Source organism: Gorilla gorilla, chromosome 7, assembly GCF_029281585.2.
Source record: "Gorilla gorilla gorilla isolate KB3781 chromosome 7, NHGRI_mGorGor1-v2.1_pri, whole genome shotgun sequence".
NCBI lineage: Eukaryota > Metazoa > Chordata > Mammalia > Primates > Hominidae > Gorilla > Gorilla gorilla.
The window spans coordinates 82,178,530-82,194,245 of record NC_073231.2 but is presented as its reverse complement, the minus strand read 5'-3'; the positions used below and the strand labels follow the sequence as shown (position 1 = coordinate 82,194,245).

Sequence of the window (15,716 nt, the reverse complement as noted above, 5' to 3'; positions counted from 1 at the left end):
AGGTCTACAATCAGTCAGTTTTGAGTTAATCAAAAGGGAGGTCGCTCTGAGTGCACCTGAACTAATCATGTGAGCCCTTAAAAGACAGGAAATGTCAGCAAGATTCTCCTGTGGGTTTAGAGGAAGAAAGCTGCTGTGTTCTGAGGTGCCATATGACTAGGACCTGTAAGGAACTTCTAAGAGCCAAGAGCAATCCCTAGCAGACAGCTAGTAAACCTACAACTGCAAAAAACTGAACTACTAACAACCAGTGACCTCTGAAGGGGATTTAAACCTCAGATGACACTGCAGCCCCAGCCAGTATTTTGATCTCAGCATAGAGAAAATATGCAGAGAAAACCTGTATGCCTTGCTGAACTAACTACTGAGTCCATGACAATAAATGGGTGTTGTTTTAAGCTGCTGAATCTTTTCTAATTTTTTACAGAGAAATAAAAAATCCAATATAATGAAGGAAAAAATAGATAAATACATAGGTTGCTAATTTTGGTCCCTTAAATTTAGACTACCTGAAGATACAACGAAGTTTCTTCTCATTGAAGAAATTTTCTTGATTTTGTTATAGACTTGGTTTTTTATGAGTTTATGACTATGGTTTTATGAGTGTGAACTCATAAAACTCATACCATCTAGAAGAATGGTATAGTTTTCTTGGTTTATATCTCTATTGCTTTCTTTCACAGAGCCCTCTTCTAGTTGACACTTCTATAACATCTCCCTTCCACCTATATTATCTTTTATGATGGAAATTGATGAAAATGAAGCAAAAGGAACAATAACAGTGGGCATTGCCTTTCACTTTACTTTTTATTCTTTCCTTACAACCTCACTAGGAAAAATGTTTCAATTCGATATTAATGGAGAGATAAAGGGAATATTATATGAAGAAATGGAGGAAGATGAAAAACCAATAAACATTTTAATCCAAATGTATTTCTAACTTTAACAGGTTCAAGAAATGCTCCATTTGCCTGCTATGAAGAAATACAATCTCAATCAGACAGATTTGGGAACTGTGGTAGGGATAGAAATAACAAATATGTGTTCTGTGGATGGAGGTATGCTCTACAAATATAAATGATACTTTTCTTATATTCTATTAGATTTTTAAAAACTTTGCCCCCTTCTGTGTCATTCATTCCAGTGGTTTAAAGTATTACATGTGCATACGAGTGAACCTCAAATCAAAATCCCCAGCCCTGACACCTCTTTTGTGCTGCAGGCTAAAATTTCATCTTATTTCTAAACATTTATACGTGAATGGCCATTATGTTTCTAAATCCAATCCAAAGTTGAAATTGATAATACCCACTGTACCTTTCCCGCTCATTTTTCCTTTCCATCCCACTTGGTTACTTGCCTAAGAGGAAGACTGCTCAGTGTCTATAAAATGCAGTTCAATTCCTCCTGAATCTGATGAGCCAGGTTTTTGATATTTTGATCATGAGTTTGTTTTTACAAAACATCTCTTAGGACCCTACTATATGCCAGACACTGGGCTAAATCCTAGTTAGCAAATCATACTCATACACTCATGGAATTTGTAGACTCATAAACATACCATAAAGTTGTATGCTTCCTTGACTTGCTTATGCTGTTACTTTTGTTTAGAAATACTTCACTGTTTCTGTTGAAAGCTTACTAATTTGTGAGCGTTGACTCAGATGGTGTCTCCTCTATGAAGTTTTTCTTAACTGTGAAGTTAGAATGTGTCCTCTAACCTCACAGTTAAGGAAGACTTCACAGAGCTTTTAAGAGAATCTTAAACCTCTGTAATGATTTATTTCACTTGTAACATTTTTAATGGAATTTGAATCATATTAGTATCATAAACCATAGTAAGAGTATTAGACTGTAAAGTCCTTAGAGTGTAGGGGTTACAACTTTTTCATCTTTCTTTCCTTCTATGGGGTGATATAAAATGCTGTAGTGAATTGATTATTTGACAGTAAATATATAATCTGCCCAGTAAATAACAGATCGCTAGTATTGTTACCAGAAAGGGGTCTGAATACGGACCCCAAGAGAGGGTTCTTGGATCTTGTGGAAGAGAGAATTTGAGGCAAATCCATACAGTAAAGTGAAAGCAAATTTATTAAGAAAGTAAAGGGATAAAAGAATGACTACTCAACAGGCAAAGCAGCAGCATGGACTGCTCAGCTGCTTATACTTATTGTTACTTCTTTATTATATGCCAAGCAAGAGGTGTCTTATTCATGAGTTTTCCAGGAAAGGGGTGGGCAATTCCCAGAACTGAGGGTTCCTCTTGTTTGTAGACCATATCGGGTAACTTCCTGATGTTGCTGTGGCATTTGTAAACTGTCATGGTGCTGGTGGGAGTATCTTTTAGCATGCTAATGCATTATAATTAGAGTATAATGAGCAATGAGGATGACCAGAGGTCACTTTCACCGCCATCTTGGTTTTGGTAAAATTTGACTGGCCTCTTTATCTTAATGCTGTTTTATCAGCTTATGACCTGTATCTTATGCCGATCTCCTGTCTCATCCTGTGACTAAGAATGCCGTAACCTCCTGGGAATGCAGCCCAGTAGGTCTTAGCTTTGTTTTACCTAGCCTCTATTCAAGATAGAGTCATTCTTGTTCAAATGCCTCTGACAGTACCTTTGAAAGTTAAGCTAGGATCAATGGATTTATACTTTTTTACTTTTTACTTTGTTACCGTGAAAACATTAACGTTTTTACATTGCCATAAGTGGAAAACCATTCTTTTTGCATCACAGAAAGCAAATCCAAAGCATTCCTAATAAATTCCTAATGTATAATAATCATATATATTTTTTATGTTTTCAGGAATCTTATATGTGGAAGATTAGTTTGTACCTACCCTACTCGAAAGCCTTTCCATCAAGAAAATGGTGATGTGATTTATGCTTTCGTACGAGATTCTGTATGCATAACTGTAGACTACAAATTGCCTCGAACAGTTCCAGATCCACTGGCTGTCAAAAATGGCTCTCAGTGTGATATTGGGAGGGTAAATAATTTAAAATCTATTTTAAAAATATAGTTTTTTTCATTGTTTTCATCTTTTTATTTAAGTATCAAATTTTAATTTAGTTCTAGTATTAGATAATCTTAAATGTTTGGAGGCAAAATGAATAATCTTAAATTAGTCTCCAAATAGTAAGAGGGAAATGGGAACATCGCACCCCACCCCCTCCCACCCCCCGTTAGAATTTCAGTGTTCTGAGCAAGGAAACTCCAAATATTTGGAGCTTTCCTTGGGAGAGAGTCTTGGGAATATATTGTAGTTAAGAACCTCATAGCATGGGAACTTGCTTTTCTTCTGGGAGAAGAAAGAAGAAATCTCACTTAGTAACATGTATCTCTTTGTGGCCCCATGAATAACAGCACAACTTAGATCAGGCTGCTTAGATAGAATCAAATATTGTTTAACATTTTGCAAGTTATCTAGCTAGTCTGAGATATCTCAACTGTACATAAAGTAGGGATAATAATAGCATTTACTCTACAGGGTATTGTGAAGATTAAATGAGATAATATTATAAGTGCTTAGCACAATGCCCAGAACATAGTAATAACTAAATACAGTTTGGCTATTATTGCCGATTGTTATCATTATAATTTGTCATCTTTGAAACCAACCCAAATCTGGAGAAGACAGAGCAAATAAATTTACTTTAACATCTCATTTAGAGGGAATAACACAGCAAAGGTTCCTGCTTAGGCATTGGAAGTAGAACACAACATCCAAATAGCTCAAGCCAGCCAGAGATAAGAACTTAAAGGCATTTCTCCTTCCTGGGGGACTGGGCTCTCAACTTTCCCCATGCTTTTCTTAAGTGGACCATTCAGGAGTTTGTCTGCAAACCTAAAGCAATCCATACCCTATTCTTCCATATATGTGTATACTGTTACTTCTTTCTCTCCTTCCCCCCGCCCCTCTCTGTCTGACTCTTCATTCGTGTGTCCTGTGACCTGGGGATGGAGGACTGCCCTCCTGGTACAATGTGCTCTCCCTGCCCAGGATCTGTAAATAATAAATCTTTGGATATATAAAATAAATAAATAAATATTTAGAAATTAAAATAAAATCTTATTTAATTCCTGACCAGATCTTTGCTCATAGGGAAATATAAAAAGTGTAAAGTGTAGGCTTTAAAGATAGATGTTCATAGATTTGAATTCTGACTCTGCCACTTACTTGATAGATGATCTTTAAGAAATAATTTAATATTATTAAGCCTTGGTATCCTTAGATATGAAATGTATATTTCAATAGCCACTTTTAGTGGTTTTATAGTATAAATAAAGCTTACTGTAGATAAAGTATATAGACTCATTAATATTGATTTATTTTTATGCATTCGAGTCATAAGTGCTGTCTTGATGGAGGTTTGGGCCAGGGAGCTCAGTGGATATATTTAGGTCATGGAGCAGAAAAGAAAAAAACCTAAAAAATGTAACACAACCAATAAAGTCTTTGAGATGATTTGATAAGTAATTTAATAAGAATATAATCTTTTTAATAACCCAGACAATTCTTCTCAGAAATAATGTGTAAAAACAAATTTTACTGGGTAGTTTTTAATGATAGTATAAATTATATATGATGAAACATTCTTAGTATTGTTTCTGTAAGTTAGTGTCCTTATTCAGTGGGGAATCTATCTCAATTTCAACTGAGCCAGGCAGACAGTAGATACTATATTCCAAAAAGACTTGTTAGACACATCATCATGGCCAAGGACCAGCGAGAAGACTCAACATATTAAAAGTTTAAAAGGGTTAGATTGTTTGTTAGAAGAGGTTTATGATGCCATTTATCTGAAGAAGGTTATGCTGTGCTTTAATGTTTAACAGGAAATGATTTTCACATATGTCATCTCATTTTAAACTAAAAACAATCTCTAATGTTACTTGCTTTTTCTAAAATAACATTTTTAAAAAAAGTATTATTGTACTCATGTAAAAACTGCAACTTAAGGAAATTGAGATTGCCATAAATAATGGAGTTGGGAATATATCTTCAGCCCTCTGATTATTATACTTTAAAGTTAGAAAAATTATGTCAGAATTTTTTATACATTCTATAATATAATGATAGACACCTCTGGTACATTTTAACAAAAATTTCTATTATCTTCATTAAATACTTATGAGACTCTAATGATAGTTCATATTTTATGAAAACAATATATGCCATTATTATATGGAGTTAATTTTTTACTATGTAAAACTTTTGTATGTGCAATTAATACAAGATATTCTTTGAACTGTGTACTCAGGGATAGTCTTGTTAGATTTCATGGTATTATAATGAAAAGTGGTTCTTTGATAATAATTATTTATTTAATAGCCAATCTTATTTTATTGATATCCTCCACTTTTCTGCCCTGAATCATTAAAAAAATTATTTTAAAAAATATACTTTACATTTTAGTGCCATTTTAGGTTCACAGCAAAAATTGAGTGAAAAATACAAAAAAGTATTCATATACTCTTTATCCCCTACTCCCCCACAAAACCTGTACCACTGTGCATAACCTACATCAGCGTGGTACATTTGTAATAATTGATGAGCTTATATTGACACATCATTATCACCCAAAATTCATAGTTTACATTATGGTTACCTGGAAAATCCCCATACTCTTTGAGGCTAAATAACGCATGGGTCAAAGAAAAATTCTCAAGAAAAAAATTAAAATATTTTGAACTAAGTGAAAATGAAAATATAACTTATCAAAACTTGTGGAGGACACAGGGAGAAAAATGGCAGATAGGAGGCAGGACTAAGTTGCAGCTCCCACTTGGATGGACAGCGTGTGGAGACTCACATTATGAACTTTTGCTGCAAGAACCCCTGCAGGAACATACCAGGAAAACTTAAAGAATTCACAGACCCTTCGAAAGAAGCAGCTTGCCACTGCAAACTTCGTGAAACACCCATAAAACTGTAAATGCCCAATATGTGAGTGGGGAAAGTCTGGCTCTGGACACACATCCTTGCTGGAGAACCTGAAAATCCAGATCACAGGAGAATAATTTAACCTTACCTAGAGCTGAAATGAATTTAGAGAGCCAAGCAAACCATAAAAGTAGAAGAAGCAGCGGGAAGAGCCTTGTAGGCACTCCCAGTTCTCAGGGAAGCCCTGGGAAGCCATTTCTGATTTAATCTGACAGCAGTCCCTGGGGAGGACAGCCAGTGGAATTGGGGAAGGGCCACAAGGATAAGGAGACTTCCAGCTCAACCTTGTAAAAATTTCGACTTAGTGTGAAGTTTCCTGGGCAGAATGTGGTGGGGTGAACAAGAAGTGCAAATATGAGCACAGAAGCCATGTCAGGCAGGTAGGAGCAAGGCCTGAGAGCTCTGCTTGCTTTCTCAGTGGGGAGGCTTGTAGCCTGGAGCAAGATCTCAGCCCTGTGCACCAGAGGCCTGGATATACACTGGGCTGTGTTGGCTGCTTGGGGAGCATGGTGGGAGTGACACTGGCCTTACTGGCTGCATAGGAGCTGGGTGAGACCTGTCACTGCCGGCTTTCCCCCACTTCCCTGGTGACCTGTATGAAGCAGCAGAGGCAGCCATGATCCCCCTTGGAAGGTAACTCCATTGGCCTGAGAACCACTTCCCCCAGTCCACCACAACGGCCATAGCAAGCCCTACCCAAGGAGAGTTTGAGCTCAGACATGCCCAACTCTGCCCTCATCTGATGGTCTTTCTCTACCTGCCCTGGTAGCTGAAGACAAAAATGACAGTAACTCATGGGAGCTCTAGGGCCCACCCATCACCTGAAAAACTTGAATACTTACCTGGGTGACCTTAGGGCAAACTTGTATTCCCCCTATACTACTACAGCTGATGCTCTCTTGAAAGTGCTATCTCTTGGCTGGAGGCCAGCCAGCTCAAGCCATTACAGCAATTCATAACAGAACAACCCTGCTCCAAGGAAGGAAAAAACAACAGCTAATTCCACTGCCTACAACATTCTGGCTAACTAGAGGTCCTGAGTCTGTCCACATAACAACTTCATTGCTAGCATAACCAGCCTTGAAGGAAACCAGTGCACTAAACAAGACTATAACCAAGGACTCTCACAGAATCTACTTCAGTCCCCTGCTACTTCCACCAGAGCAGGTGCTAGTATCAATGGCTGAGAGACCTAAAGATGGACCACATCACAGGATTCTTTGCAAACATTCCGAAGTACCAACTGAAAGTCCAGTAGCTCCACTGGGTGGCTAGACCCAGAAGAGCATTAATGATCACTGCGGTCTGGCTCTCAGGAAGCCCTATCCCTAAGGGAAGAGATAGAGCACAACATCAAGGGATTACCCTGTGGGACAAAAGAGTCTGAACAGCAGCACTTGATTCCCAGATCTTTCCTCTAACATAGTCTACCCAAATGAGAAGGAACCAGAAAAACAATTCTGGTAATGTGACAAAAACATGGTTCTATAACACTCCCAAAAGATCACACTAGCTTACCAGCAGTGGATCCAAACCAAGGAGAAATTTCTGAACAGCCAGAAAAAGAATTCAGAAATTTGATTATTAAGCTACACAAGGAGGCACCAGAGAAAGGTGAAAAACTACCTAAAGAAATTTTTTTGAAGTACAGAATATGGACAAAAAATCTCCAGAGAAATAGATATCATAAATAAAAGAAATCACAACTTATGGAAATAAAAGACTTAGAGAAATGCAAAATACACTGGAAAGTTTCAACAATAGAATTGAAGAAGTAGAAGAATTTAAGAGCTTTAAGACAAGGCTTTGGAATGAACCCAGTCTGACACAGACAAAAAAAAAAAACGATAAAAAAATGAACAAAGCCTCCATGAAGTTTGGGATTATGTTAAATAACCAAACTAAGAATAATTTGTATTCCTGAGGAAGAATAGAAATCCTAAAGTTTGGAAAACTTATTTGAGGGAATAATCAAGGAGAACTTCCCTGGCCTTGCTAGAGATCTCGACTTCCAAATACAAGAACCTCAAAGAATACCTGGAAAATTTATCACAAGAAGATCATCATCTAGGCACATGGTCATCAGGTTATTTAAAGTAAAGATGAAGGAAAGAAACTTAAGAGCTGGGGGCAAAAGCACCAGGTAACGTATAAAGGAAAACCTATCAGATTAACAGCAGATTTCTCAGCAGAAACTCTACAAGCTAGAAGGGATGGGGATCCTATCTTTAGTCTCTTTAAACAAAACAATTATCAGCTAGGAATTTTGTGTGCAGTGAAACTAAGCTTCATAAATGAGGGAAAGATAAAGTCTTTTTCAGACTAACAAAAGCTGAGAAAATTTGCTACTACCAAACCAGCACTACAAAAACTGCTAAAAGGAGTTTTAAATCTTGAAACAAAACCTTGAAATACATCAAAATAGAACCTCTTTAAAGCATAAATTTCACAGGGTCTCTAAAACAACAACACAATGAAAAAATAATCAAGATATTCAGGCAACAACCAGCATGATAAATAGAATAGTACCTCACATCTCAATACTAACATTGAAAATAAATGGCCTAAATTCTTCACTTAAAAGATTCAGAATGGCAGAATGTATAATAATTCACCAAACAGGTATCTGCTGTCTTTAAAAGACTCACCTAACACATAAGGATTCACATAAACTTAAGGTAAAGGGGTGGAAAAAGATATTACATGCAAATGGACATGTAAAGTGAGCAGGAGTAGCTATTCTTATATTAGACAAAACAGATTTTAAAGCAAAAACACTTAAAAAAGACAAAGAGGAGCATTATATAATGATAAAGGGAGTAGTCCAATAGGAAAAAAATCACAATTCTAAATACATATACACCTAACACTAGAGCTCCCAAATTTATAAAACAATTCTTGATAGACGTAAGAAATGAGATAGATGGCAACACAATAATAGTGGGGGTTTCAATACTTCGTGACAGCACTGGACAGGTCATCAAGACAGAAGGTCAACAAAGAAACACAGTACTTAAATTATACCCTAGAACAAATAGACTTAACAGATATTTACAGAACATTCTGCCCCAAAATGCAGAATATATATTTCTATTCATCAGCACATGGAACATATTCCAAGACTGATCATATATGATAGACCACAAAATAAGCCTCAATAAACTTAAGAAAATTGAAATCATGTCAAGTACTCTCTCAGACCACAGCGGAATAAAATTGGAAATAACTCCAAAAGAAACCCTCAAAACCATCCAAATACATGGAAATTAAGTAGTCTGCTCCTGAATGATCTTTTGGTAAACAGTGAAATCAATAGAAACTAAAAACTTCTTTGAACTGAATGATAATAGTGACACAACCCATCCAATCCTCTGAGATACAGCAAAAGCAGTGCTAAAAGGAAAGTTTATAGCATTAAATGCCTACATCGAAAAGTCTGAAAGAGAACAAATAGACAACCTAAGGTCATTGTCATTGTATTAGTCTGCTTTCATGTTGCTCATAAAGACATACCTGAGACTGGGCAATTTACAAAAGAAAGAGGTTTAATGAACTTAAAATTCCATGTGGTTGGGAAGGCCTCACAATCATGGCAGAAGGTGAAAGGCATGTCTCACATGGAGGCAGACAGGAGAAGAGAGCTTGTGCAGGAAACTCCCCTTTTTAAAACCATCAGATCTTGTGAGACTTATTCACTGTCATGAGAACAGCACAGGAAAGATCTGCTCTCATGGTTCAATTACCTTCCAACACATGGGAATTCAAGATGAGATTTGGGTGGGGACAGAGCCTAACCATATCATTCAGCCCAAATCTCATGTCCTCACATTTCAAAACCAATCATGCCTTCCTAATAGTCCCCCAAAGTCTTAACTCATTTCAACATAAACTCAAAAGTCTATAATCCAAAATCTTATCCAAGACAAGGCAAGTCCCTTCCACCTATAAAATCAGAAGCAAGTTAGTTACTTCCTAGATACAATAGGGGTATAGGTATTGATAAATACAGCCATTCCAAATGGGAGAAATTGGCCAAAACAAAGGGGCTGCAGGTCCCATGCAAGTCCAAAATCCAGCGGGGCAGTGAAATCTTAAAGCTCCAAAATGATCTCCTTTGACTCCATGTCTCACATCCAGGTCATGCTGGTGCAAGAGGTGGGCTCCCACAGCCTTGAGCAGCTCTGCACCTGTGACTTTGCAGGGTATAGCCTCCTGGCTGCTTTCACAGGCTGGCACTGAATGTCTGCAGCTTTTCCAGGCAAACAGTGCAAGCTGTAGGTGGATCTACCATTCTGGGGTCTGGAGGATGGTGGCCCTCTTCTCATGACTACACTAGGCAGTGCCCCAGTAGGGACTCTGTGTGGGGGCTCCAACCTCACATTTCCTTTCCACACTGCTCTAGCAGAGGTTCTCCATGAGGGCTCTGCTCCTGCAGCAAACTTCTGCCTGGACACTCATACATCCTTTGAAATCTAGGCAGAGGTTCCCAAATCTTGACTCTTGGCTTCTGTGCATCCACAGCCTCAACAACACATGGAAGTTGCCAAGGCCTGGGCTTCCACCCTCTGAAGCCACAGCCTGAGCTGTACCTTGGTCCCTTTCAGTCACAGCTTGAGTGGCTGGATGCAGGGCACCAAGTCCCTAAACTGCACACAGCAGAGGGACCGTGGGCCTGGCCCACAAAGTCATTTTTTCCCTCCTAAACCTCCAGGCCTCTGACTGGAGAGGCTGCCACCAAGGCCTCTGACATGCCCTGGAGACAATTTCCCCATTGTCTGGGTGATTAACATTTGGGTCCCCATTACTCATGTAAGTTTCTGTAGCTGGCTTGAATTTCTTTTCAGCAAATGGGATTTTCTTTTCTATTGTGCTATCAGGCTGCAAGTTTTCCAAACTTTCGTGATCTGTTTCCCTTTTAAAACTGAATGCCTTTAATAGCACCCAAGTCACCTCTTGAATGCTTTGCTGCTTAGAGATTTCTTCCACCAGATACTCTAAATCATCTCTCTCAAGTTCAAAATTCCACAAATCTCTAGGGCATGGACAAAATGCTGCCAGTCTCTGCTAAAACATAGTAAGAGCCACATTTGCTCCAGTTCCCAACAAGCTCCTGATCTCCATCTGAGACCACCTCAGCCTGGATTGTGTTGTTCATATCATTATCAGCATTTTGGTCCAAACCATTTGACAAGCCTCTAGGATGTTCCAAACTTTCCCACATGTTTCTATTTTCTTCTGAGCCCTCCAAACTATTCCAACCTCTGCCTGTTACCCAGTTCCAAAGTCACTTTCACATGTTTGGGTTTCTTTTCAGCAGCACCCCACTCTACTGGTACCAATTTACTGTATTAGTTTTTTTCATGCTGCTGATAAAGACATACCTGAGACTGGGCAATTTACAAAAGAAAAAAGTTTAATGGACTTACAGTTCCACATGGCTGGGAAAGCCTCACAATCATGGTGGAAGGTGAAAGGTACATATTAGCAGACAAGAGAAGAGAGCTTGTGCAGTGAATCTCCCTTTTAGAAAACCATCAGATCTCATGAGATTTATTCCCTATCACAGGAAGAGCACAGGAAAGACCTGCCTCCATGCTTCAATTACCTCCCACTGGTTCCCTCTCACAATATGTGGGAATTCAGAATGAAATTTGGCTGGGAACACAGCCAAACCATAACAGTCATACCTCAAGGAACTAGAGAAACAGGAACAAACCAAACCCAAATCCAGCAGAAGAAAATAAGTAACAAAGATCAGAGCAGAAGTAAATAAAATGGAAACAATCAAAGGAAAAATAGATGAAACAAAAGCTGGTTCTTTGAAAAGATAAACAAAACGGATAGACCATTAGTGATATTAACCAAGAAAAGAAGAGAAAGTTCTAAATAAGCTCAATTAGAAATGAAATGGGAGATATTACAACCTATAGCATAGAAACACAAAAGATCATTGAAGGCTACTACGAACACCTTTATGAACACAAAATAGATAACCTAGGGGAGATAAATAAATTCCTGGAAATATACAACCCTCCTAAATAAAATCAGGAAGAAATAGAAACTCTGAACAGACTAATAACAAGCAGTGAGATTGAAATGGTAATAAAAACCATTACCAATGAAAAAAAGTCCAGAATTGGATGGATTCATACCTAAATTCTGTCAGAGATTAATAAAAGAACTGGTACCAATCCTACTGAAAATATTTCAAAAGATAGAGAAAGAGGGAATTTTTCCTAAATTGTTCTATGAAACCAATATCAACCTAATATCAAAACCAGGAAACGAAAGAACAAAAAAGGAAAACTACAGACCAATATCTCTGGTAAACAAAAATGCAAATTTTCTCAACTAAATACTAGCTAACTGAATGCAACAGCATATCAAAAAGATATTCCACCATGATCAAGTTGGTATCATACCAGAGATGCAAGTTTAGCTTATACAACTAAATAAATGTAATACAACACATAAGCAGAATTTAAAACAAAAATCATATGATCATTTCAATAGACACAGAAAAAGCATTTGACAAAATCCAACATCCCTTTATGATTAAAACCCTCAGAAAAATTGGCATAGAAGGGACATACCTTAAGGTAATAAAGGCTGTATATGCCAAAGCCGCAGACAACATTGTACTGAATAGGGAGAAGTTGAAAGCATTTTCCCTGAGAACAGGAAGAAGATAAGGATGCCCATTTTCATCACTTCTATTCAACATAGTACTGGAGGTCCTAGCCAGAGCAATCAAACAAGAGAAAGAAAGAAAGAAAGAAAGAGTATTCAAATTGATGATGAGGAAGTCAAACTGTCACTGCTTGCCAATGATATGATCATATACCTTGGAAACCCTAAAGACATCAAAAAAGCTCCGAGATTAGATAAATGAATTCAGTAAAGTTTCAGGATACAAAAGTAATGTACACAAATCAGTAGCACTGCTATACACCAACAGTGGCCAAGCTGAGAATCAAATCAAGAATTCAACCCCTTTTATGGTAGGTGCAACAAAACCCCCCAATATACTTAGGAATATACCTAACAAAGGAAAACTGTGAAACATTGCTGAAAGAAATTATAGATGACACAAACAAATGAAAACACATACCATGCTCATGGATGGGTAGAATCAATATTGTGGAAATGACCATACTGTCAAAAGCAATATATAAATTCAATATAATTCCCATCAAAATACCATCATCATTCTTCACAGAACTGGAAAATCAATCCTAAAATTCATATGGAACCAAAAAAGAGCTGCATGGGCAAAGCAAGACTAAGCAAAAAAACAAAAACAAAACAAAATAAGAAAACCCAAAAAACAAATCTGGAAGCATCACATTACCTGACTTCAAACTATGCTACCAGGCTATAATCACCAGAACAGCATGGTACCACTATAAAAATAGACACATAGACCAATGGAACAGAATAGAGCTCCCAGAAATAAAGCCAAGTACTTACAGTCAACTGATCTTTGACAAAGCAAACAAAAACATAAAGTGGGGAAAGGACACCCTATTGGACAAATGGTGGTGGGATAACTGGCAAGCCATATGTAGAAAAATGAAACTGGATCCTCATCTCTCACCTTATACAAACATCAACTCAAGATGTGTCAAAGACCAGGAAGGGGAACATCACACACTGGGGCCTGTTGTGGGGTGTGGGGAGTGGGGAGGGATAGCATTAGGAGATATACCTAGTGTTAAATGACGAGTTAATGGGTGCAGCACACCAACATGGCACATGTATACATATGTAACAAACCTGCACGTTGTGCACATGTACCCTAAAACTTAAAGTATAATAAAAAAAAGATGTGTCAAAGACTTAAATATAACACCTGAAGCCATAAAAATCCTAGAAGATAACATCAGAAAAACTTTTCTAGATATTGTCTTAGGTAAAGAGTTCATGAACAAGAACCCAAAAGCAAATGCAATAAAAACAAAGATAAATAGATGGGACTTAATTAAACTAAAAAGCTTCTGCATAGCAAAAATATAATCAGCAGAGTAAACAGACAACCCACAATAGCTAAGAAAATGTGGTATATAAATACCATGGAATCCTACTCAGCCTTAAAAAGGAACAAAATAATGACATTTACAGCAACCTGGATGAAGTTGGAGCCATTATTCTAAGTGAAGTAACTCAGGAATGGAAAACGTAACATCATATGTTCTCACTCACAAGTGGGAGCTAATCTCTGAAGATGCAAAGGCATGAGAATGATACAATAGACTTTGGGGACTTGGGGGGAAGGGTGGGAGGCAGTAAGGAATGAAAGGCTACATATTGGGTACAGTGTGCACTGCTAGGATGATGGCTGCACCAAAATCTCAGAAATCACTACTAAAAATCTTATTCGTGTAACCAAACACCACCTGTTCCCCAAAATCTATTGAAATAAAAATTAAAAAAAGAAGAAGTAGTTAAGGTTAAATGAAACTGCAGCCTTGTTCCAATCTGACTTGCATCCTTATAAAAAATAGATTTGGATACACAAAGAGACACCAGGGGCTTGTGCATGTAGAGGAAAGGCCATGTGAGGACATAGGGAGAAGGCAAGTCTAGAAGAGAGGCCTCAGGAGAAACCAACCCTGCAGACACCTTGATCTTGGACTTCCAGCCTCTAGAACTGTTAGAAAATAAGTCACTGTTGTTGAGGCCACTTAAGCTATAGTACTTTGTGATGTCAGCCTAAGCAGACAATATAATATCCTTATTTAGATGTTTGCTAAAACTCTCTTATTATTTAAACACTGGGCTTTTTGTTATTGTTTTAATTATTCTGCTTTAGAACTACATGAAGAAACATAGTAATAATAATATCAATTTAAAATGCAAATAAATCACAAATGTCTTTTCTTGCAAAAAAAAAAAAAAAAAAAACACCCTTCTGGAATGCAGCAAAAGCAGTACTTAGAGGAAAATTTGTATCATTGAATGGCTATGCTTTTATATTATATAATTATTTACTGTAATGTTATGATGACTGTACCCCTCTGACATGGGAACTTTTTTTGTATGTGTTTTTCTTTAGGTTTGTGTAAATCGTGAATGTGTAGAATCAAGGATAATTAAGGCTTCAGCACATGTTTGTTCACAACAGTGTTCTGGACATGGAGTAAGTAACCACATGTTTCCCTGAATCACATCTCTTGGACACTTTTTTGCATCACTCATTAATTTACTGACATTTTTTGGGTCACTACCATGTGACAGACTGTTGCATCTAGCTTCAATTGAGAGCTGAATTAAGTCATTAAATTCAGCAGCCATAATTAGTTACAGAAGATATGTTGAGCAGAATTAAATTGCTAATGACCTAAATATATATTGTTATAATTGGGTACTTTTCAGAGGGTGTTAAATTTTCTGATAAATACATTAACCTGGTTCTCAAAGGAAAGATAATTATGCTGTAATTCCTGTGTCTGTGAATACACAGGGATCATGAAAAACTATTGTTTTATTTATCTACTTTTAAAAATAGACTTTGTTTTTTAGAGGAGCTTCAGGTTCACAGAAACTTTGGAAAGTAGAAAGTACAGAGATTTTCCATATATCCACTCATTTTACAGAGGCACAATCTTTCCCAATTTTAACATCACGCACCAGAGTGGTCTGTTTGTTATAATTGATGACCTACAAGGACATATCATTATCACCCAAAGTCCAGTTTACATTAGGATTCACTGTTAGTGTCTCACATTCTATGGGTTTTGACAAATGTGTAATGATATAGA

General features: G+C 37.3%; 1 protein-coding gene across 16 annotated transcripts in view; it reads left to right on the top strand.

Moving 5' to 3' along the window:
- LOC101126317 (disintegrin and metalloproteinase domain-containing protein 32) overlaps positions 1–15,716 on the top strand; it is a 179,630-nt gene that overhangs the window by 123,410 nt on the left and 40,504 nt on the right. For all 16 annotated transcript variants that reach the window (XR_008667910.2, XR_008667909.2, XR_008667911.2 and 13 more), the window contains 3 exons: positions 950–1,058; positions 2,814–2,997; positions 15,011–15,094. Coding sequence is in view for 11 of the 16 variants with exons in the window: in XM_063709327.1 (XP_063565397.1) it covers positions 950–1,058; positions 2,814–2,997; positions 15,011–15,094 (377 nt within the window). In the remaining 5 variants the exon portion in view is untranslated. The remainder of the gene's footprint in view (positions 1–949; positions 1,059–2,813; positions 2,998–15,010; positions 15,095–15,716) is intronic.